Genomic DNA, 19,896 nt, shown 5'->3' with positions numbered 1-19,896 from the left:
TCGCATGGGTTTGATGTGTAGCGCTTGCGAGTCGTCATTTGCTATATGTAACAAAGGACATCGTCCCCCACTAATCATCAACTGAGATCCAGTCACTGTGATCGTATAGATATGTCGCAGATATCAGACACGCGGCAGGGAAATCACTGAAGTGAAAGACGCGGAGAAATACGTAAGTGCGGAGAGTGATTCCAGGTGATGTTGCCTGAGGATTCAGGCCAAAGGATTATGTCACGACCTGAGATGTTATCCGTCCAATTAGAGATATCAATGACTCTGTATTGCATTACCCCTATTTCCTGCTATTTATAAGGCAATTTTAATTACATTTGCTGGTTTAGGGCCTACTGTATTTCCGAAGCCTTCGGATCATCTATAGACCTGGTTCTATGCAGTATTCGTAAGCCCAATGCTTGACAATATAAATTGCGATCTTGGCTGAATGCTAAGAGATGGTTCGTAATGCCGGACAATGCAGACTTATGGCCCAGTCATATACTCCTTCCATGGTTGATACAACTCGGCCCTTATTAGATTCATTGGCCCCATTTGGCGTCCCTTCCGGCGCATTTCAACCCAGTTTAGAAGAAAAAGCCAGACTTGAATTGCTGAGGCCAGTTCACCATGGCGGGTATCATTGTTAGAAACATATATCCACACACCGAATACACGATCGTGCCGGGCCCTACAGATAGTCGAAGACAGGACCTCTGTATATTGGAATTTTACAACGCGACTGGCGCATTGGTGAGTCTTAGAGCAGTGACAAACAATGGCCTCAGCTTCTTCGTCCTAGAAATTTGAGTGCTTTATAACCCGAGAGTTTGGCTAACTTGTTAAAGAACGCAACCTACATAGCTCTGTGGTTTTGGAGCATTGCCAGTACCCACGGTAACCGCGATAGTGCTGCCAGCGCAACGACAGAGGTCGGGCAACCAAGCGAGGATGTGGAGGGCGATGAGAGTTCTGAGGAAGGTGCTCAAGAAGGCGACCCGGCTGAAGGTGATGCTGCCGAGGGGGCAGATGAAGCTGCTGAAGGAATCGATGCAGATGGGGTCGAATACAACGACGGAGAGGAAAACCAAAACGACAACGATGACAATGAAGGAGACCAAGGAAATGAAGATAATGGAGACGCAGGAGACCAAGAAAAGGGGGATGGTGGAGATGGAGACAATGGAGACGAAGAAAACGGAGACGGGAAAATGGGGATGGAGAGACAGGCGAGGAAGACGAAGACAGCGGAGATGGAGAGACAGGCGACGGCGATGCAGATAACGGAGACGCAGACAATGGTGACAAAGGAGACGACGGAAGGGAAGGTGAAAGGTAGGCTGAGAACCCCGAAGAAAATCCTAACGATCAGTCAGAGGACCCTGAGCAGGAGCCATAGGAGGAGCCAGAATCCGAACCAGAAGAGCCAGAAAAGAAGCCAGAAGAGGACCCTGAAGAGCAACCAAAGAAGAGCTAGAACAGGATCCAGAAGAGGAGCCAGAAGAACAGCCAGAATCTGAGATAGAGGATGGGCCAGAAGAGGAGCCAGAATCCGATCCAGAAGAGGAACCGGATGACGTACCTGAATCAGAGCCAGAGGAAGAGCCAGAAGATGGGCTTGAATCGGAACCTGAAGAGGAGCCAGAGGAGGAACCTGAAGAAGAGCCCAAAGAAGTGTCGGGAGATAAGGAAGAGGGGGATAAGGATGAGGATGATGATGAATTTAATCTTGTATGGATCAAAGATGATTGGATTGTTGGAGAGCCGCGTTCGATAACTGACATGGACCTTGACTTCTAAATGTGAACCGGTCCACAGGTGAGATATCAGGTTGACGCCCTGAGCATAAAAACCGATTCAGCAACATCTATTCGTGTAATTAGGCGGTTAAATCTACAAATGTTATAGAGATTACCTGCTACCCTCCAGAGCATTGATACACAGTCTTGGTATAGACATCTTTTTCTCAATAACAAAGTAAGCATGTAAAGGAGCACTTCTGTCTCCTGGTATTAACTCGCTATAGGCGCAGCAATTAGATAGAATAGTAGAAAAGCTGAACTAACTATTGCAGTGGTGGAACCCGTGACAGTAGCGTATTGTTGGCCTGTGGTGTCGCAAATGCTCCAGGAAGCTTGCATGCAGTCTTCGAGAGAGATAGCATCCGACCATCCTCAATATGACTACAGTTTTTCCACCAGATTCTTCATTCATGATACAGCTTCAAGATCAGTACTTCAGTCACTTCCTGAGACTATTTTCTACGCCTACGGTGGGTGTGGGAGTGGTTGGTTGTCTTCTCTCCATTGATATCGACCCGTCTGCCATGTCAGACTGCCATCGTGCCATCCCCATTTCACTATATAATTAGATTACTAATAGAAAATAATAAGGCTAGCTATGCTATAGTCAGCATCTTAACGCTAAGGTTAACCTAGATACCGTAAGTCTATAAGCTATTCTTAACCCTAGAAATAAAAGGTCTATATATCACCGTGACTAAGAGTGTACCGGTCGTAATTAGCAACGATGAAAGCTTTTTTCAAAAAAAGTCTTACGACTAGCCAAAATTACTTTTGAGATGGTTACTATAAACCCGGAAATATATAAGTAGATCACACTTAGGGAAACTTGACGGTAGCCGGAAATCAGACTTCAGTCTATCTCTAGAAGTATATTGCTAACCTTTATAGGCGTAGAGTTAGGCACGGCAGATAGATAAAAGAAGAAGGATGCACTTAGGTCGGAGCACGCTATCTCTAAGCTGTCCTAGGCTCTATAGTAGTTCTAGAGCCAATAACATAGTATCGAGAAAGATATAACTGTAAGTCGTGTACTTAAGTTTAAATCTTACTGCTAGCAGCCGACGTTGTCTCGTTAATTGCTTTATTTACGCTAGTATCGACGCTAGACGCGACACCTTCGATAGCATTTCTTCCCGCTTAACGATCTGCACTCGTGCCAATATCGCACTGTCCAAGGTGGGAATAATTCCCGCGGCGTATCAAATAGAGCTTCCTTGCTATTAAAATGAAGCTATTACGTCTCTGTACTAAGATCCAGCGCCACGGCTGGACATCCACATGACAATAAAGCAAAGGAACGGTTGTCGTGTCTCAATGTTCTCTATATCTGTTTTTTTTTTTTTTTTTTTTTTTTTTTGGTCTTGAAAGCTGCGTGGCCTAGGTATGAAGCTCTAGTCTTCGGAGCTATGAAAGAGCAGTGGCTGATTCGTCATAGCTATTGTCATCGTTATTGTGGTCAATATTACTTGGGCTTATTCACAAAGCTGCCATTCAGCGTTCTTCCCACCATCACCATTCGCATTGCTCCCTCTGCACTCTCCACCAATAGTCGTTCTGCTCCCTCAATAGCCTCGTGCAAGGTTGATGGTCGCTGCAAGATAGATACATATGCATTGATGCCAACATCATAATTTGCATCTGCATTGTCTCCTATGGACCCAGCCAACACAATCACTGGCTTCCCGTATTTCCTGGCCCTCGTTGCGATCTCGGCTGGAATCTTTCCCCTCGGGGTCTGGTAATCGATTGCCCCTTCTGCGGTGATAATCAAATCACAGTCATCGAACAAGCTGTCGATGTTGAAATACTGCATGATGGCTTCATATCGCGGGCGTAGCTCTGCTCCAATGAGGAGGAGCCCTGTCCCTAGGCCTCCCGATGCACCGCTACCAGGGGCATTAGAAACGCTTTGTCCAATCATTCGCTCGGCTACAGAGGCATACACATCCAGAGCTGTTGCCAAAATCTCTGTTTCCTGGGGATTTGCACCTTTCTGAGGTCCATAGACATGGGCCACACCGTATAACCCGCAGAGGACATTTTGCCAGTTGCAAACGACCTCAATGCGAACCTTCTTCAGGCGTGAGTCGATTCCCGAGAAATCGATATCCGCAAGTGAGACTAAGGCCTCACCTCCACCGGCTAGCGGGAGTTCATCTCCATTGATATCAATCAATCGTGCTCCGAGGGCTTGAAGCATGCCTGCACCGCCATCGCTCGTCCCAGAATCACCACACCCAACAATAATGCGCCGCACATCTTCCTCCAAGGCAGCAGCAATGAGTTGGCCTACGCCAAAGGTAGTTGTGATGCAAGGGTTTCGATAGCCAGGGGGTACCAGACTGAGTCCAGCGGCTGCGGCAATCTCAACAACTGCTGTTTTCGACTCGCCTCCAAGGATTCCGTAGTAAGAGGGAATGAGATATCCAGTGGGACCCGTGACATGGACTCTGCGAATTTGGCCTCCGGTAGCATCCACTAACGCGCGGGCAAAGCCTTCGCCACCATCAGCCAGTGGAACCTTTCGGACGGCTGCAGTTGGTATAGCACGCAGGATGCCTTCCTCGATACAGTCTGCTGCAGTATGTGAACTGATGCTGCCCTTGAAGCCAGAAGGACAGACGAGGACTCTCATGTTGATTGATATGGAAGGAGGTACGATAAAAGAAGTGAGAGGTTTTGGCCTTGTGAAGAGCAAGAGAAAAGATCTGGAGTAAAAGAAGTTGAATGTCTGTCGATGATGCCTGCCACAGGAAAAATACCTATACATCGGCGGTGCTGCATCCTTCTTATATGGCACTCCAGTCTGGGATCCACTCGGTCCTGCTGCTTCGTCTGTCTTTACACCCCTTCTCTCATTATCCCATTGTTCTTTCTGTTACTAATTTTACCTAACCTTCATCTCTACTACTGCTGGTCGTCAACTGGGGTGTCTGGGGCCATATCTCGGTAGTTCCGGCCACAGCCTCCACCGAACGTACGAAGAAAATGGAAGGCTATAACAGGAGTCGTGGGTTTCTAAAATTGAATATGAGGTTGCCTGGAACTAGCTAAGCTACATCGAAACGCTTAGCTTTTCTTCTTTTATGGACCCGGCACATCTGGTTGGTACAGAGTCGTTGTCGTGGGGATCGACACTATGCCGGCTTCTAGACGACCCACCGCAAGTCAATCAAGAAGTATGAATTGATGGCGGGGCTTGCCATGTACCTGAGCCGGAATCATTACGCGATCTGGAATTCAGCCTCGAATATGAAACATAATGGATTGCTGCGCAGATTTCTCAGCACAAAGGACCACAGAAGGTCACGCTGCGGATTCGGAGTAATGATTCTGGCTACTTTTGGCATCAATTGGCTATCTTATCACCCATCGCAAGGGACACGTGCATAATTTCCCCTTGAGGTTTAGTTATCGAGATGGAGCGCGGGGTGTCGAAAGGCCCCCACATCGGCAAAAGGTTAAGCATCATTCAGAGAAATTGGTATCCTAATCATTAGCGTGTACAAAGATCGTTCGGCTTCAGTCCGAGCACTGCCTCCTTGATCCGAGTATGTTGTAAGTGTTATGATGTTGCCTAAACTTTACTGCGCTGATCCAGTAATGATATGCATTCCATTTACGTAACCCACCAGTAACCCTCCTTCTGCACTTTAAGTGAATGAGATCCATCGCTACTGATGAATCCCAGGCTAGACTGGCCTCGTTCCAAACGTCTTGGCAAAAGAATCTTTTTTTGGCATCTTCTAAAAAAACGACTATCAGTGGAGTATCCTGACGATCTCCATTTTAAGGAGCTGTGATGGATAAACAGCACGAGATAAGAAAGGCTGCCAGCCATTTATTGTGAGAATCGATGTTGCATTAACTCCAGCATCACTCTATTTTGCCTTTCGGAATTTTCCTCCACCTAAACAGTCGACATGGCGCATTCCGCCAGCGAACATGACGATAAAGAGAATAAAATCTTATTATCGTCACAGAAGCTTTCCTCATCAGACAGAGACCTTGAGCCGGGCCTACTGGCCCCTGACAATGCTCATCTTGTAAGGCAATTAGGAGTGATCTCCTTGACCAAATCGCTGATGGAAGCAGGTTACCTGGTCAGGCCCCAACGATCTATCCAACCCTCTCAACTGGAGTCGTGCGAAAAAATGGACGGCAACTTTTCTTGTGTCATGCTTTACATTCATATCCCCAGTGTCCTCTACGATGGTCGCGCCTGCGCTAGACTCCATGGCCTTCGATCTCAAGGTGACGTCGGAAACGGAGCAGTACTTGATGATGTCGATATTCCTTCTCGCCTACGCTCTTGGCCCTTTTATCATTGCTCCTCTCTCTGAAATGTATGGGCGCGTGGTGATATTGCAGTCCGCGAACATGTTCTATCTTGTCTTCAATATTGTTTGTGGATTTGCCACGTCCCCGGGACAGATGTTTGCTTTTCGATTCCTCAGTGGCTTCGGGGGCAGTGCGCCGCAGGCGGTCAGTTGATATCTCGGTTTCCATTAATATTCTCAATAGGCTGATGACCGCATAGATTGGAGGTGGCGTTTTAAGTGACTGCTGGCGAAAGGAAGAACGAGGAGCAGCAACCGCACTCTATAGTCTGATGCCATTTTTAGGGCCGGCAATAGGTCCAATCGGTGAGAGCAATATGTATTATAGTGTCAAGAAAGGCAATCATGCTAACTGGAGCCTTACTTGTTAGCTGGCGGGTATCTGACGCAGTATATGTCATGGCGATGGATCTTTTGGATTGTCTCTATTGCAGACGCCGTGGTCCAGGTTCTGGCCTTTTGCTTTTTGAGTGAGACCTACGCACCGACGATCTTGGCGACGAAGAGAAGAAAGCTACAGAAAGAAACCGGAAATGATAAGCTTCACACCGAATACGACAGCCCCGATCGCACATTTGGCCAGGAGCTGCGGAAGAATCTGGTTCGGCCACTCAGGATGCTTTTCACACAGCCGGCAATCCAGGCTCTTGCATTATATCGAGGCTACCAGTATGGACTCATGTATCTTGTGTAAGTGCGGGTGTCAAATATGGAAGTTACAGATGACTCAATAAATTCAGGTTGGCATCTTTTCCCATGGTGTGGGAGGTGGTATACCGAGAAGACACCGGCACGGCCAGTTTAAACTACCTCTCTCTTGGGATTGGGTTTGTGCTAGGGTTGCAATTCTGCGGTCGTGTCCTTGACATGGTGCGTTCCTCAACTATACACCTGAAGCAATTACTGACTCCCCTTCAAGATATATATGCGTCTTAAAAGGCACTACAAACACGATGGTCGACCCGAATTTCGCGTTCCCCTGATGGTGCCCGGTGGTTTATTGGTCCCATTAGGCCTCTTCATCTACGGCTGGACGGCTCAGAATAAGACCCATTGGATTGTGCCCAATGTTGGTGCCGCAATATTTGCTTTTGGGTTAATCATATCTTTCCAGTGTGCGCAGACATATGTCGTAGATGCCTACTCACGATACGCAGCAAGCGCGACGGGTGCAGCGGCATTTGTGCGGACCATAGCTGGATTTGCTTTCCCCCTCTTTGCAGACAGTCTATATAAGAGTTTGGGACTGGGATGGGGTAATAGCTTGTTAGGATTTGTCAGCCTAGGCCTAGGAATCATGGCTCCGGTGCTCTTGTGGTTTTATGGCGAGTGGCTAAGAGCCAAGAGCACATACTGTGCGGGCTAGAAGCGGATGAGATAGATGATAATAGATAGATTTACGAGGCATACAGCAGGTATAGCATGGATGCATGGATAGATGGCTGATTTCATTTACTCTGGCCCATCGCTGAACGATATAGCACATATAGCAATGTTCGAAAATATATTCCCCAAGGCCACTCACTAATTGGTAAACAAAAAAAGAATCCGGGCACAATATTTGAGATTCACGAAATCCGACCGTTTCACGTTCTCTCAATTTAAAAATGGTCTTCGTATTATCTATTCTTATCATGAATTTGACTACCCTTTTGTTTACAAAGATTGCTAGGAGACGTGTCCCTGCGCCCTCTACTTTCAGCCAATAAAGGAGCTCGTGCTCAACTAAACGAAGCTTCCTCCTCTTGACACCGAACAAAAGTCTCTCTTGCCTGTACCGACCTGTCGCAAGGAAGCGAGTCAAGGTCAGTTATCAGCTTAAATTTGCGTTTAACCTAGGACTAAGATAGATAAGTACTCTGGTGTGAACCCATGCGTACGTTGTACGGCCAAACCATTTTCGTCCCAAGTAGTGATCACAGCGCATACTTGGCATAATCTTCTGGTTGGTCGAGTCGACCTGCCCACTAGAACACATTTATATTACGTCATGCTGCAACGTCGATCATTTTCTGTAGATAGTATTGCTAGGCGACTTGAAATCTATTACGTTAACGTTATGTGGCAATGACGATCATTTTCTATAGAGAGAGTATTGCTAGGCAACTGAAAACTCGTAACTTGCATAGACACCATAGGCACGCGACACATTTCCTCTATGATCGAACGGGACAGCTGCTTAAAGTTTGAAGTTATTTTTAACAACTTTAATGTCTAAAAAGTCGGTGCCTTGGATGATCAACAGCGGTGGTCCGGAAATGAGGGAGCTCTAACGGCCATTACTTATAAATACTTTTCTTCGCCGAAAAAAATTCACTGTCCGAACAAACCACAGCTTAAACGTGCTTAGTTGATTGATTACAATGCGTTCGTTTTTTATCTTCTCCGTGCTTGCCCTTGCTGCGTCTGTCGTGGCTCAAGATGTGGATTCAAGTGATATCCCGTCCCAGTGCAAGGACGTCTGCGCCCCTGTTGTCAGCCTAACTTCCACTTGCGACAAGAAGGCCAATAACGACGATGCGGCTGAGATGAAATGTGTCTGTGACGATCCCCGCGCATCAAAGAGTGTTCCAAACTGTGCTGCTTGCCTTGATACATATAGCAAAGACGGCAAGAACAACGGTATGTTGTCCTAGTAAGAAGAAATTACAGATGTGCTAAATCATGTAGATGCCAATGATCTTGTCCGCCAGTGCTCTTTTAGCTCGACCACGTATGATGCTGCATCCTCTCCCTCTGCAACATCCAACTCTACCAGCTCGACTTCTCCTAGTACTGCTTCGGGCAGCGGAAATATGTCATTCACCTCTATGAGCGGAACTGCGTCTGCCACAGGCAGTTCTACTAGCTCGAATGCTGCGTCGTCGACTCCGAACTCAGCCGGCAAGTCAACTGAGCTAACAACTGGACTTTTTGGAACAGCCCTTAGCCTCATGGCTTTTGTTGGACTCTGAGGGCTCCCATCAAGCTAAGGTTAAGATCTTGCATCTTCAACCTCGAAAAGAAAAATGGTGACTTGAATAATTGCTTCGTTTGAGAACACATGTACCTCGGTTTACGAACAGACTCCCGTTTCAATTTTGAGAAGTCGGTGCCATTAGGGATGATATTTAAGGACTTAGTTTGGATACCATAAAATAAGTCGTTAGAAGTCATCATCATAAAGTTAGCTATGGATCCATTGCGTAGAGGTCCTCTAAAATGAGTCCCACCCAGTCCCTTTCTACTGAGAGCATTCCCAAATGATTGCAGCAGGGTCAATGATTTTTGCGCTCGAGACTAATGATTTCCAAAGTGATCTTCTCAAATACGCCTCTTTGAAAGTTCTTCCGGACTCATTCAGCTTTTGTGATATCGAACTTTTCTACCTGAAAGACTCTCAAAGCAAACATGACGTCCTTTATGCCACCATCGAGTTTCGCAATCTCAAAGGTTGACCAGAAGGCACTAATAGGTAAGGGGAGTTTTTCTAACACAAATTCCTTCCGAGCTGACGGAAATCTTCTTATATTGGGTCTGACTATCATTTCACAGGGAATTCCACCGGCCAGGAGCGACAAAGGGTACTTGGCCAGTCTGGTGACGCTGTATTCTAAAAGCATTGCCAATCACAATTCATTGGGCGTGACCGCCAGCATGTCGTCCTTCTTCGACCGTCTTGCGAAGGTCTATTATGCGCCGCTAGAAACATACTTTGGGAAATGGATCCGTTGGCTTTTCTCGGGATAGTATGTCTAATAGCGATAAGAGTATTGTAACTCCGGTGGGAGATACTAGCGGATATGTTGAGAGTCAATTTCTGCCCTATGCGTTCTAGAGCTTACTAGATTTCTGATATTTTTCTATAGACAACTCTGCATAGTTTTAAGACACGATTGAGGAATATCTTTATGCTTTTTAGCTCATCCACATAGAACTTGTTTCTAGATGAGACTAAAAAATCCCGAAATGATAGATCCTGAATCCTAACAGTACAGTTAACCCGATAGTAAATTCTTTTTGGACTAGTTGTTCGGCACTTTTATCCATCTTATAAGTCACGAAAAGGTTTCTATCCTTCCGGTCCAACTTCGCCTATAGAGTTGAAAGTTCACATTAACTCTAGTCTTAAGAAGCAGTAGGACGAGATCCTTAGACTGATTTTTAACGCATACGAAAGAGGTGTTATATTGTCTACATCATAAACGTATATAAGCGTTCCCTAAGAAATTAAGTATCTAGTAGACCGATGCTGTCCTTATGCCTATGTCCCACACAAATAAGGTGTAATGCATTTTGATGCTAATAGCCCTCGTAGCTCTTCAATCTTCGCCCTCGGTCCCCCAGTTAGCACCCCTTCTATAGCCGCGCCAGTGTTGACACCCTTTCTAAACAGCGATTCTATAATGCTATCGTTAGAGCTTTGGACGCATTCTATGAATCTATTAATCACAAGTAGTACCTGTTGAAAAATAGAAGTCACATGCCGAGATCGATTTCAACAACCTCTGATATATCCAACAATATCTGCACAGCATTGAGAATCCGCACGCATCCATCGTTCGTTAGCGGCAGATCACTTAGTCGCAGGTCCCATCCTAGCTGAGATCGGGATAATTTTGACGATGTCGAGGCTGGAAATATTTCTCATTTGTAGTGGTGGTAAGCAGCTTCACATGATCGAATGTCTCCGGATGAATACTGGAACGGACTCCGCCATATTGACTTTCCTTCTTCTTCGGGGAGTCCTCATCACGACCACATAGTTGTGTGGAAGAAGAAAGTTCATTCCGTCTATCTCATCAGTTAGGGTGATCTGGTGTCTCTCGCTAGTGACCTTTTTACTGAAAGCCCCACGACGAGGAAACTTATACTCAAGTCAGTCAGGTAGTCGGATTGAAGATGAGAAGCCCCTTTAGTATTCTGTTCAAACTTGTTGGATATTAACACGTAACTTAATAAACATACGTTTTGGCGTGTTTGAAAGTCCGAGAGGTTAATGTTATACAAACTGTGATGTAAGTTAACTAGTCGGACTTTCGTCTGAGAGCCTCAGAAACAAGGCTTCCGCCAGATCCAGCTGTCACCACAACAAAGCTTAGTAAGGGTCACCTTGTCCACTAGGCAATTTGAAGCCAGACCTGGACTGCCAGCCTGGATTATCTGTACTGATTCCAGTCTGCAAATTTCAACGCATCTACCACAAGAACCTTCTTCCACTCTTACTTTGTTTAAGCCTCAAGTGGGGCCGCAGTTCTACCCGAACCGTCTGTCCATCCCAAGATGATCGGACTACGGTCATCGACGCGTGTCGCGAAGCGCGCTTTTGCTTCAATTGCTGCGCATCCAATTCAGCTTCCGCAAGCTGGTCCCTTGTTTTCCCTACCCCAACATCAAATCGTCGACGAAGAGAAGTGGCCCGGGTACAAAGAAAACGCTAAACACTTCTACCCTGCACGTCCAGGGGAGATTCTCGGCAACCAATTCCAGCTGTTGACAAAGTTGGGCTGGGGAGTAGGATCAACAGTATGGCTGGCACGGAATATGAGAGCGTATGTGCGGACTCTCCTGAAATTCGACTAAAAGCTAATATCCCATCCCACCTAGAGAGGGAGATCAAGAGGAAACTGTGACATTGAAGATTCTGAACAACGGCAGTCGGAGCAAGAATGAACGTCAGCGGGCTCTCGAGGAGCAAATTACGCAGCAAAATTTGTCGCATCGGGGCTGGTACTCTATACGACCTTGCTACGGGCACTTTGAAATTCCAAGCTCGGAACAGGATCCGCATTTATGTCTGATCTATGAGCCTCAACGCGAAACCATGCTTCGCTTCCAGGATCACTTTACAGGCAGGAAGATTCCTCTCCCGATCGCTAAGGCATATATCACTTGCCTTCTTTTAGGTGTGGAGTATTTGCATGCCGAATGCAGGGTTATTCATACCGGTATTAAATCTCTGGCGTTTCCCAAGTGTGCTTGCAGAGTTAAAAGCATTGACAATCTTAGATTTGAAGCTGGAAAATATCATGATGACTTTCGAGAATGAGGAAGTTCTTCCTAGATTCATCAAGAGAGCCGTCATTGATACGCCTATGTCATACAAGAATGATCCAACAACTGGCCGCATCCTTTACCGCTGTCACAACAATTTTGGCAGCCTATACCCTGATGATGCCCAGAATATCATGCCCAAGATCACTGATTTTGGAGCTGCTAAAATGCTTCCCGAATGTCACCCAGACGACAAATCAAAGATCGGAGAGGTATTACTCGACCCTATCCAACCAAACTACTACCGCTCGCCCGAAGTCATCCTAGGGTATGGCTGGAATTACAGTACGGATATTTGGAACTTTGGTGTTCTGGTGAGTAGTACACACTCATATGGCTGCCTCTTACCTACCTCCTCATCTGTTGTACCCTCAGCTGTGGAATATCATTGAAGGCGCAGAGCTATTCACCCAAGTTGAACATCCCAACAGCGACTACAATTCCGCATCACATCTAGCCGAGATGATAGCCTTACTTGGTCCACCGCCAAAGGAAGTAATCGAAAGGTCGAACTATTTCTCGCAGCATGATTTTGACTATCCCATTTCCCTCGAGCCGGGAAGATCTTGCAAAAATATCCGAGAGCTTTTTTGCGGTCCTCACTTTGACGAAGAAGGCATGTTAACCCCAGTCCCCCAGACAGTAGACGCTAGATAAGTGTGTACTGATCCATTTCTTTACCAGGCGAGTTTCTCCATAAGCAACTGGTACCAAACCGGAAGTTGGAAGACACAGTCCCATCACTCAAAGGCGAGGAAAAGGAGCTGTTCTTGTCATTTGCTAGGGATATGCTCACTTGGGTTCCGGCAGAGAGGAAAAGCGCCCGTGAGCTCATAGAACACCCATTCCTCAGTTTTGGAGGACGTGACCACCGACACTATATTTGAGTAGGTGGCTGTCAAGGAATATGGTAGGTCCACCTTCTAAATCAGGAAAAGGTCACCGACCAAGTTCAATAGTATGTCTAGCAATCACCTCCTGATTGGTTCAGTGGATAGAACCTCAAAGAGCACTTGGAGGATTGCATGAAGGATCCCGCAGTGTGACGGTCCTTCCATGTATGCAAGGTATAGGGTGACCCCGGCCATCATCCTTGCCGAGTGCAGTTTAAAAGACATTACATATCTGAGGTGCCCCGGATATGTTGACTTATCCCTTGTACTTCCCCGGGCCGGGTTACTTTTAGTCGTCTCTCGTTTCCTTTTTTTCTTTTTTTTCCCCTCGTTTTTGTTGCTTCTTGTCTTCTGCTCGGCTTGACCTTTCACAATCTCCTCTCCCTGTATGATATTCCCCCTTGTTGAAGTTACACCTCTAATCGCCAATCAACAAAGTCGCTCCTCTTCGACTAACACCATACGCACTTTGTATTTCTTATCACAGCGCCAAGATCACTACCTGTTACATGATGCCAGTATGCAGGAGGCGGAATAGATTTTGATAGTCCAGAACTTCGGCCAAAGTTCAGACTTCACACGTTTGATCCAAAGAGGTGATCGTGCTTAGGCTAAAGAGAAAGCTAGACCCTATGAGGCATATAAAACTTGATATTGATTGAAGAAGCTAATGTACAACCGCAACTTCTGTTGGCAATGCAAGTGGCCATCATGTTGGACGTATCGAGCAAATTTGCCCTCTCAATGACAATACGTCTCACAAAGACCAACAAGAGGTGAAGGTCCTGGAATGAGGCTCATTTTGTTGATTTGTGTCAAACACGAGGAACGGGGAGACATGGAAAGGGACACTCGGCTGATTTTGTTTCATAGCTTCCTCATTTGTCCTTTGGATGGGGGAGGGTATCCAACCTGTCATGACGCTTTAAATCAGGGTAGATCACCGAGTATTCAAAATCCAAAAACAGTTAGGACCCTCCATTACGGAGATGGGAGGTGAATCCAAAATTCCCCATGCTCATTGGCAGCCATAAGCCTCGGTAGATCACTGAGTACTCCAGGCCTCAAGATGAGCTGCTTTCCTCTTCTTTCGTAGAACAGAATGGGAACCTACTTCTCTTGGGACTTTAAATCTGGGTAGATCACCGAATAATCAAGGTCTCAAGCAAGTGAGGTTGTCTCCTTTCCAGGAACGATTGTTTGCATCAGTGTGTGGGTGTGGGCAAGTGGGACGACTTCTCGGGGCCCGGAGGCGGTCCTGGATTTAGTATTCGGTGCACAGTGACGAAGCAGCAGGGCAAGTGGAAAAGTCCAACATTTTGGTCATCGTAGGGCGATTGACCTGTTTCTCTAGCAAGATAGAGATGGGAGCCGCTGATGAGGTGTTAGTGAGAGTCATGTGAATGGGTGGTGATGGAGGGTAGATGAAGCAGTACTTACTGGTAAGTAGCTATGATGATGAAAGCCATGATGATAGAGCCAGTCTGGGCAAGGAGCTTGTCCAAAAGTTGGGGCAGGCACAGATGCGAGGCATGGTTGGCAGGCATGGCAAAGATGAAGTTGAATCAATGGGCCGTATGACAACACCATCAGAGCTCGCATGGGGAATCTGGCCTGTGATGACAGGGCATGAGTTTGATGCGTGAAGGGCGCGCAAGAGTGGTGTCGATGTTATCGAATGCTGAAGGAAAGACTGTCAGTGCCTCTGTCACCGGCAGGGGGCAAGTTAGTATCTCTCACCTAAATGGAGGTCCATTTGCTCTGGATGGGATATATCAAGATGAGGTAGGAAGGCATGAGCCGAGCCGAATTCTCACTCAAGGAGGAGGATATGTTGATCCCAAGTCCCATCTCTCAGGGCTTCATGGAGTGGCTTGATGGTGCCAAGTGCGAAGGTGGAGGATGAAATGGGTGAAGTGTGGGATGGAAGCTGATGTTAGGTGGCAGCAAAGGGGATGAGACAATGGAGAGGTGAAGGAGGAAAGAGAAACAGAAAGATGAAAAGAAGAAAGGTTGGTATTTAAACCCTTAGATTGAAAGCAAACATCGAGACCAAACATCAAAAGCCTGACGTCTCAGGGTCCTCTTCAATAACAATCCACATGCTCAGTTTCATACTGACCGATATGATCTCTACCCAGTTCAGCAAATGTGAGGATGGTAGCCAGTCAAGGTCGCTCGGTGCAGCTAGAACCACATGACTCCTCAGTTGACGTTAGCTGTATACCTAGCAAATCAGGTGGAAAATCAAGCGTAGGGCTTCGATTAGCGCTTTCCAAAGGGCGTGACACTCGTGGTCCGTCAGTTAAATTGGAAGCCAGGTACGGCAAGTGAAGGCACCACCGCATATCTACGAGGCCGAAAAGCACTTGAGCCGCATGATTCGAAAATATTGAGCCTCATGCCCTACATTATCTAGGCCCTGTAGTCCCGAGGCTGACTCGAAGATATAAAGCTCGACTTGAATGTGAGCTCTTGGTCATATTTCTTGGGTTCAGCTCGCCAGGCCAGGAAGTCCTACCACATTGTTTAGAAAAGAAGAGGAAAGAGTGACACCCTAATAAATGTGAGCAATTGTTGCAGTTCACTTTCTGTTGCTTCAGTCAGCATCAACAAGCTGTTCGCGGTCAACGTGAAAAGAAGTAACCTGCAGTTAGTACATACGGGCCCGAGCCTGAGGCTGAATATCGTTGTGCGGATTACCCCGCTGATCCACGATGACACATCCCAACCGAGGCTTGGCTTTTTTTTTTCTGTCGCGGAAATTGCAATTGAATTTATCTCGCTCTGTCCTAGATGTAGATTGTATGTCGTCAAATGAGGGCTCAGTGCACGTGACAAGCAAGGAACATTGTAGGACCGAGATCAACCACGTGTTCCCAAGGCACTAAATCCTGCCTGAGGCCAAAGAGGGTGTATAACCCACCGACGTGCATTTCTTCACACTTTAATCCCCACCAAAGTTTCGCCCATTATACATATTCATAATTCAATGTACGTCCTAGATTACAATGAACAATCCTATTCGCGGATGTCTCCGGGTACTTATGTACTTATGCCGAGAAAGAAACAATACCCTAGACCCATAAGTACGGTTTCCGACCAACGCGGTTAGGGCGAGGTCGGGCGCACTGACTCGGGGCGGAAGTACTGGCTTTGTTCCCTTATCCAATCCCGTTCGACCAGGGGCGCAAGGATGGGAGGGGATTAATGGCTGTCTTGATTGTCAAACTGACACCCTCCTTCAGCTCTCCCTTTTCCCCAGGTCACCCTCGGGAACTAATACCAGGCATGGCAGAAGATATGCTGGCCGTGGTAAGCGTTTTTCACATAATGAATTGTGTTATGCTCATATAACCCTAGGATCCTGACGTTTATGTCACCACCACTTATGGCGATGATTGGCAGTCGTAAGGTTTACCCGTTTACCCAGCCCCATTTTGTTAAGGGAATCGTTTCTGACAAAACCCCAGAGAAACCACCTCCATCGGCTCTGCTATCTATCGGGGTTTGATGGACAATGGCCGGAGGTAAATTCTCCAGCAAAAAGTCTGGTTTAGCTTATAGTGATTTTCGACAGATATCAAACGTTGAGCAACAAGGAATATCCGTGCGCAAGTCTAAATTCTCCAAAGTGACAGCCAAACTTACCGCTTACTAGAGTCCCCTCGGACGAGCAGTCTTTTGAGTCTTATGAAGCTGGGTACGAATCATCTCCTACATAATTGACCCATTATTGACCCCCGTAGGCACTTGGTCGACCTGATATTGGAGTCAGACGAGGAGAACCCACTCTTCAAGGCACCTATTCGTTACAAGGAGGCGCAGATCCTCGATATAGGAACCGGTCAGGGTAATTGGGCAATGTAGGTGGGATATCTGTCACGAACCTCCATATCACCGGAGACCATATCAGCTCACATATCTCAGCGATGTAGCCGACTTCTTACCCCAATGTTAGTCCTTTAACCCCCGTGCAAGTCCCACGCAAGTGACTGTCAAGACATACTCACCATGCCCAGCAACCGTCCACGGAGTCGACCTCTTCCCACCCCCAGTGACCTGGGTCCCCCCAAACTGCATCCTAGAGGTCGATAATATCCTCGAGGAATGGACCTGGAATGTACCCCTCGACCTAATTCACATGCGGGGCATGACCGGGTCCTTTGAACCACACGAGTGGGACCGTGTCTACCAGCAATGTTACGAGTAAGCTTACTGCGTCTATTCCACTATCAAACCCGATCCCAATCCCAATCGAATTCAAGCGGCCTAACAAGTAAACAGCAACCTAAAACCAGGCGGCTGGATTGAACAACTCGAGGCAAGCCCCTACGTATTATGCGACGACGACAGCCTCCCAGCAGACAGTATTCTACACACCTGGGGACCAAACTTTACCCACTGTTCTATTCGCGCCGGTCGTCCCATTGACACAATTGATGTAATGGCCGATACCATGCGCAAGGCTGGCTTCGTGGACTTCCACGAGAAAGAGTATAAGTGGCCGATTGGCCCCTGGCCGCGTGATCAGAAGTATAAGGAGGCTGGGACAGCTCACTACCAGCATTGGCTTTCTGGTATGGAGGGCTGGTGTATGTGGTTGCTCACCAAGTATGGTGCGCCGAATCCTTGGTCTAAGGATGAGGTTACTGTTTACGTCGCCAAGTTGAGGGCTGAGATTAAGAATCCGCGTTATCACATTTATCAGCGGGCGTGAGTATTTCTCTATATTATTTTCGTTGGGTGATCGTCAATCTTGGATGTGGTTTGCTGACATTTTTTTTTAGACGTCGCGTTTGGGCCCGTAAGCCTTTCCCGGAAGAACTTGCGAGGGAAGCTAGTGTTAAGGAAGAGGAAGAGACTCTTGATATCAATCCTCTTTATATCAAGCAAGAGCCCCAAGAATAAGAATGAAAATTGTTTCATGAGGGAAGCACTTGTTTTGGGGGCTGATTATGTCCTTTTGGCGGACTGTACCCTACTGCACATCAATATCTTGTATTTTGCGTGTACACGTTTTTTGTGGTCGCCTACGCGTACGGTATACCTATTCTTCCTGTGTTTGCTGCTCATATATTTGTTTCAAGCATACAAGCACGACACGTCTGTTATTTTTAGCGTGAATTTAATCCCGAGAGGCTCCTACTACTTGTCTACTTGACAGCCAGAAACACAAGAGAGTTAAATCATACGAATAAACCTAGAAAGAGTTCATTCAAACAACTTAAGTGCTACACATCAAGTAACCACATTGATTCAAGCTTCACTGCCTCGTGGATGTCACAGCCGCGGAGTAGACAGTCACACCTTGTCATCACCTTTCTTCCCTTTCCTATTCTTGCCACGGAGAAGTTGCCCTTGGCGACAGAGCCTCTTTCGTTCAAACTCGACAAAATCACAGAGGAAACTATCCGTTACTTCCAAGATACAAGAAGCATCATCACGCAAGTAGCTAAGCCAATAGGCCGAAGAAGGATGAGCCGAGACAGCAGCAATGAACTGCTCAAACTGCGCCTGACCGCCGATCGCGAGCTTCCCTTCCACCTCCTTTGAAAGAAGATTCCACGCGTACACGAAGTCCTGCGGTGCCTGCCCAATACAGTATTCAAGTTTGACCCAAGCCTGGTAAAAGACCGAGGAGATGTAGCTATCTATGTCGTCGGTATGTGGTGTGGAATCGACGCAGAGTATCTGCAAATTTGCGAAGGCGTCGGGGGCTTTGTTGGTTTGCTTGAGATGGTACAGAAGGTCCCGATCTATTCTGAAACCCATTGTTTCCATCAAGTAGGTGTTCTTTCTTTTCCATTCTTTGTATGGATCAGACTTTTTGTCGCTTGGTTTCTCGAGTTTGCCGCTGAGGATTGCCAGTATTCTGGGCCTTTGACGCTGAGGTCTAACTTGAGTTCTGCAACCCACAGGGCCCAGTTCGTTGGGTTGTGTAGTTGAAGGCGGAACACGGGCATTGCGTTGTGGGATTCTGGTGTTGAATGATCAACTGGCTCGGGATGCTCGTAGAGTCTGCCCTGAACGACATTAACATATGAATTTTTGGGGGCTGATCAAGCACTTACTGGCACTTCTGATCGTCTTGAAGTGGATTTGACTGCAGATAGGTGTTGATGAAGGCAGGCACAGATCAAGTAGTTCGTGAGTAAAAGTTGGAGTTTTTAGACAAAGGAATAACGCTACAGGTACAATCACAACCAGAGTTCTTGAAAGTAACCACTAAAGGTCAATCCTTGTCTTCAATTTCATTGTGGAAGAAAGTCGAGGGAGATCCTTTACTCAGGAATCCTTTATTCTTTGTGTATGTACGCACGCCGTGAAAATTGTGTCCTGCAGCTTGCCTTCTTGCAGGTTGTAGCCCTACTTACAAACCCCTACATCGTTGACTGTGCCATCTAAAATCTCTAATTTACCAAACACCCCTATGCAGGGTGATGAGTCTGTTGCGTGCAAGTAATGTACACGATATATTGCCCCTTCCGGCTGGAAGAGAGACGCAAACCCTATAAGAAAGGTGATAATATGTCGATTACAAACTGGGCTGGCATGTGGGAATGATCGCTTCACATCAGGGCCATCTCTATTATCATTGGATTGGTTGCATAATGCGCAAACAGGTGTGAAACAGCTAGGGCCATCACGATTTGATATAGTTCCGTTTAAAAAGGGTGCAAACAAAAGTACCCTCTGCCCGAAAACATAATTAACAATCGACACTCGATGAAAACTATCATTGCAGGATGGGCCTCAGTATGAAGTGCAAAAGTACCGTGTAGGATACCCTCGACGCATAAAGCAGCGTCTCAATACCAGACTGGGCTG

At 46.7% G+C, this 19,896-nt stretch overlaps 8 protein-coding genes across 8 annotated transcripts; 5 read left to right on the top strand and 3 right to left on the bottom strand.

Moving 5' to 3' along the window:
• Window positions 1-624: 624 nt before the first annotated feature.
• On the top strand, window positions 625-1,794 carry N7446_006020 (uncharacterized protein; the record flags this gene model as incomplete). Its single annotated transcript, XM_058514768.1, has 3 exons — window positions 625-747; window positions 843-1,329; window positions 1,484-1,794. The coding sequence occupies 3 exons, from the start codon at window positions 625-627 to the stop codon at window positions 1,792-1,794; spliced, it is 921 nt and encodes a 306-aa protein (XP_058371946.1).
• A 1,467-nt stretch (window positions 1,795-3,261) lies between these two features.
• Window positions 3,262-4,434, bottom strand: N7446_006019 (glycerate kinase family protein; the record flags this gene model as incomplete). Its single annotated transcript, XM_058514767.1, has 1 exon — window positions 3,262-4,434. The coding sequence occupies one exon, from the start codon at window positions 4,432-4,434 to the stop codon at window positions 3,262-3,264; it is 1,173 nt and encodes a 390-aa protein (XP_058371945.1).
• Window positions 4,435-5,722: 1,288 nt separating this feature from the next.
• Window positions 5,723-7,505, top strand: N7446_006018 (MFS transporter; the record flags this gene model as incomplete). The annotated part of the gene is made up of 6 exons (XM_058514766.1): window positions 5,723-5,845; window positions 5,895-6,284; window positions 6,340-6,445; window positions 6,511-6,829; window positions 6,880-7,009; window positions 7,059-7,505. 6 exons carry the CDS (start codon window positions 5,723-5,725, stop codon window positions 7,503-7,505), a joined length of 1,515 nt encoding a protein of 504 aa, XP_058371944.1.
• A 941-nt stretch (window positions 7,506-8,446) lies between these two features.
• Window positions 8,447-9,144, top strand: N7446_006017 (uncharacterized protein). Its single transcript, XM_058514765.1, has 2 exons — window positions 8,447-8,761; window positions 8,810-9,144. Exons 1-2 carry the CDS (start codon window positions 8,503-8,505, stop codon window positions 9,091-9,093), a joined length of 543 nt encoding a protein of 180 aa, XP_058371943.1. The 5' UTR covers window positions 8,447-8,502; the 3' UTR covers window positions 9,094-9,144.
• Window positions 9,145-11,401: 2,257 nt separating this feature from the next.
• On the top strand, window positions 11,402-13,059 carry N7446_006016 (uncharacterized protein; the record flags this gene model as incomplete). Its single annotated transcript, XM_058514764.1, has 5 exons — window positions 11,402-11,670; window positions 11,726-12,066; window positions 12,128-12,486; window positions 12,548-12,788; window positions 12,857-13,059. 5 exons carry the CDS (start codon window positions 11,402-11,404, stop codon window positions 13,057-13,059), a joined length of 1,413 nt encoding a protein of 470 aa, XP_058371942.1.
• A 1,211-nt stretch (window positions 13,060-14,270) lies between these two features.
• Window positions 14,271-14,612, bottom strand: N7446_006015 (uncharacterized protein; the record flags this gene model as incomplete). The annotated part of the gene is made up of 2 exons (XM_058514763.1): window positions 14,271-14,439; window positions 14,506-14,612. 2 exons carry the CDS (start codon window positions 14,610-14,612, stop codon window positions 14,271-14,273), a joined length of 276 nt encoding a protein of 91 aa, XP_058371941.1.
• Window positions 14,613-16,356: 1,744 nt separating this feature from the next.
• On the top strand, window positions 16,357-17,976 carry N7446_006014 (class I SAM-dependent methyltransferase; the record flags this gene model as incomplete). The annotated part of the gene is made up of 10 exons (XM_058514762.1): window positions 16,357-16,380; window positions 16,429-16,475; window positions 16,539-16,595; window positions 16,646-16,675; window positions 16,727-16,768; window positions 16,815-16,931; window positions 16,996-17,021; window positions 17,088-17,274; window positions 17,353-17,781; window positions 17,856-17,976. 10 exons carry the CDS (start codon window positions 16,357-16,359, stop codon window positions 17,974-17,976), a joined length of 1,080 nt encoding a protein of 359 aa, XP_058371940.1.
• A 393-nt stretch (window positions 17,977-18,369) lies between these two features.
• N7446_006013 (uncharacterized protein) lies at window positions 18,370-18,840 on the bottom strand (the record flags this gene model as incomplete). The annotated part of the gene is made up of 1 exon (XM_058514761.1): window positions 18,370-18,840. The coding sequence occupies one exon, from the start codon at window positions 18,838-18,840 to the stop codon at window positions 18,370-18,372; it is 471 nt and encodes a 156-aa protein (XP_058371939.1).
• Between the last annotated feature and the right edge of the window lie 1,056 nt (window positions 18,841-19,896).

The sequence above is a fragment of the Penicillium canescens genome, assembly GCF_028828765.1.
Source record: "Penicillium canescens strain IBT 15451 chromosome Unknown utg000004l_segment0_segment0, whole genome shotgun sequence".
NCBI lineage: Eukaryota > Fungi > Ascomycota > Eurotiomycetes > Eurotiales > Aspergillaceae > Penicillium > Penicillium canescens.
This window is presented reverse-complemented; position numbering and strand designations above follow the sequence as displayed.

Bases quoted from the DNA above. Each gene is read 5' to 3' on its own strand.
- N7446_006017 (XM_058514765.1), top strand. From the start codon at position 8,503: ATGCGTTCGTTTTTTATCTTCTCCGTGCTTGCCCTTGCTGCGTCTGTC. The intron at 8,762-8,809 runs GTATGTTGTCCT...TAAATCATGTAG, and splicing joins CAAAGACGGCAAGAACAACG to ATGCCAATGATCTTGTCCGC.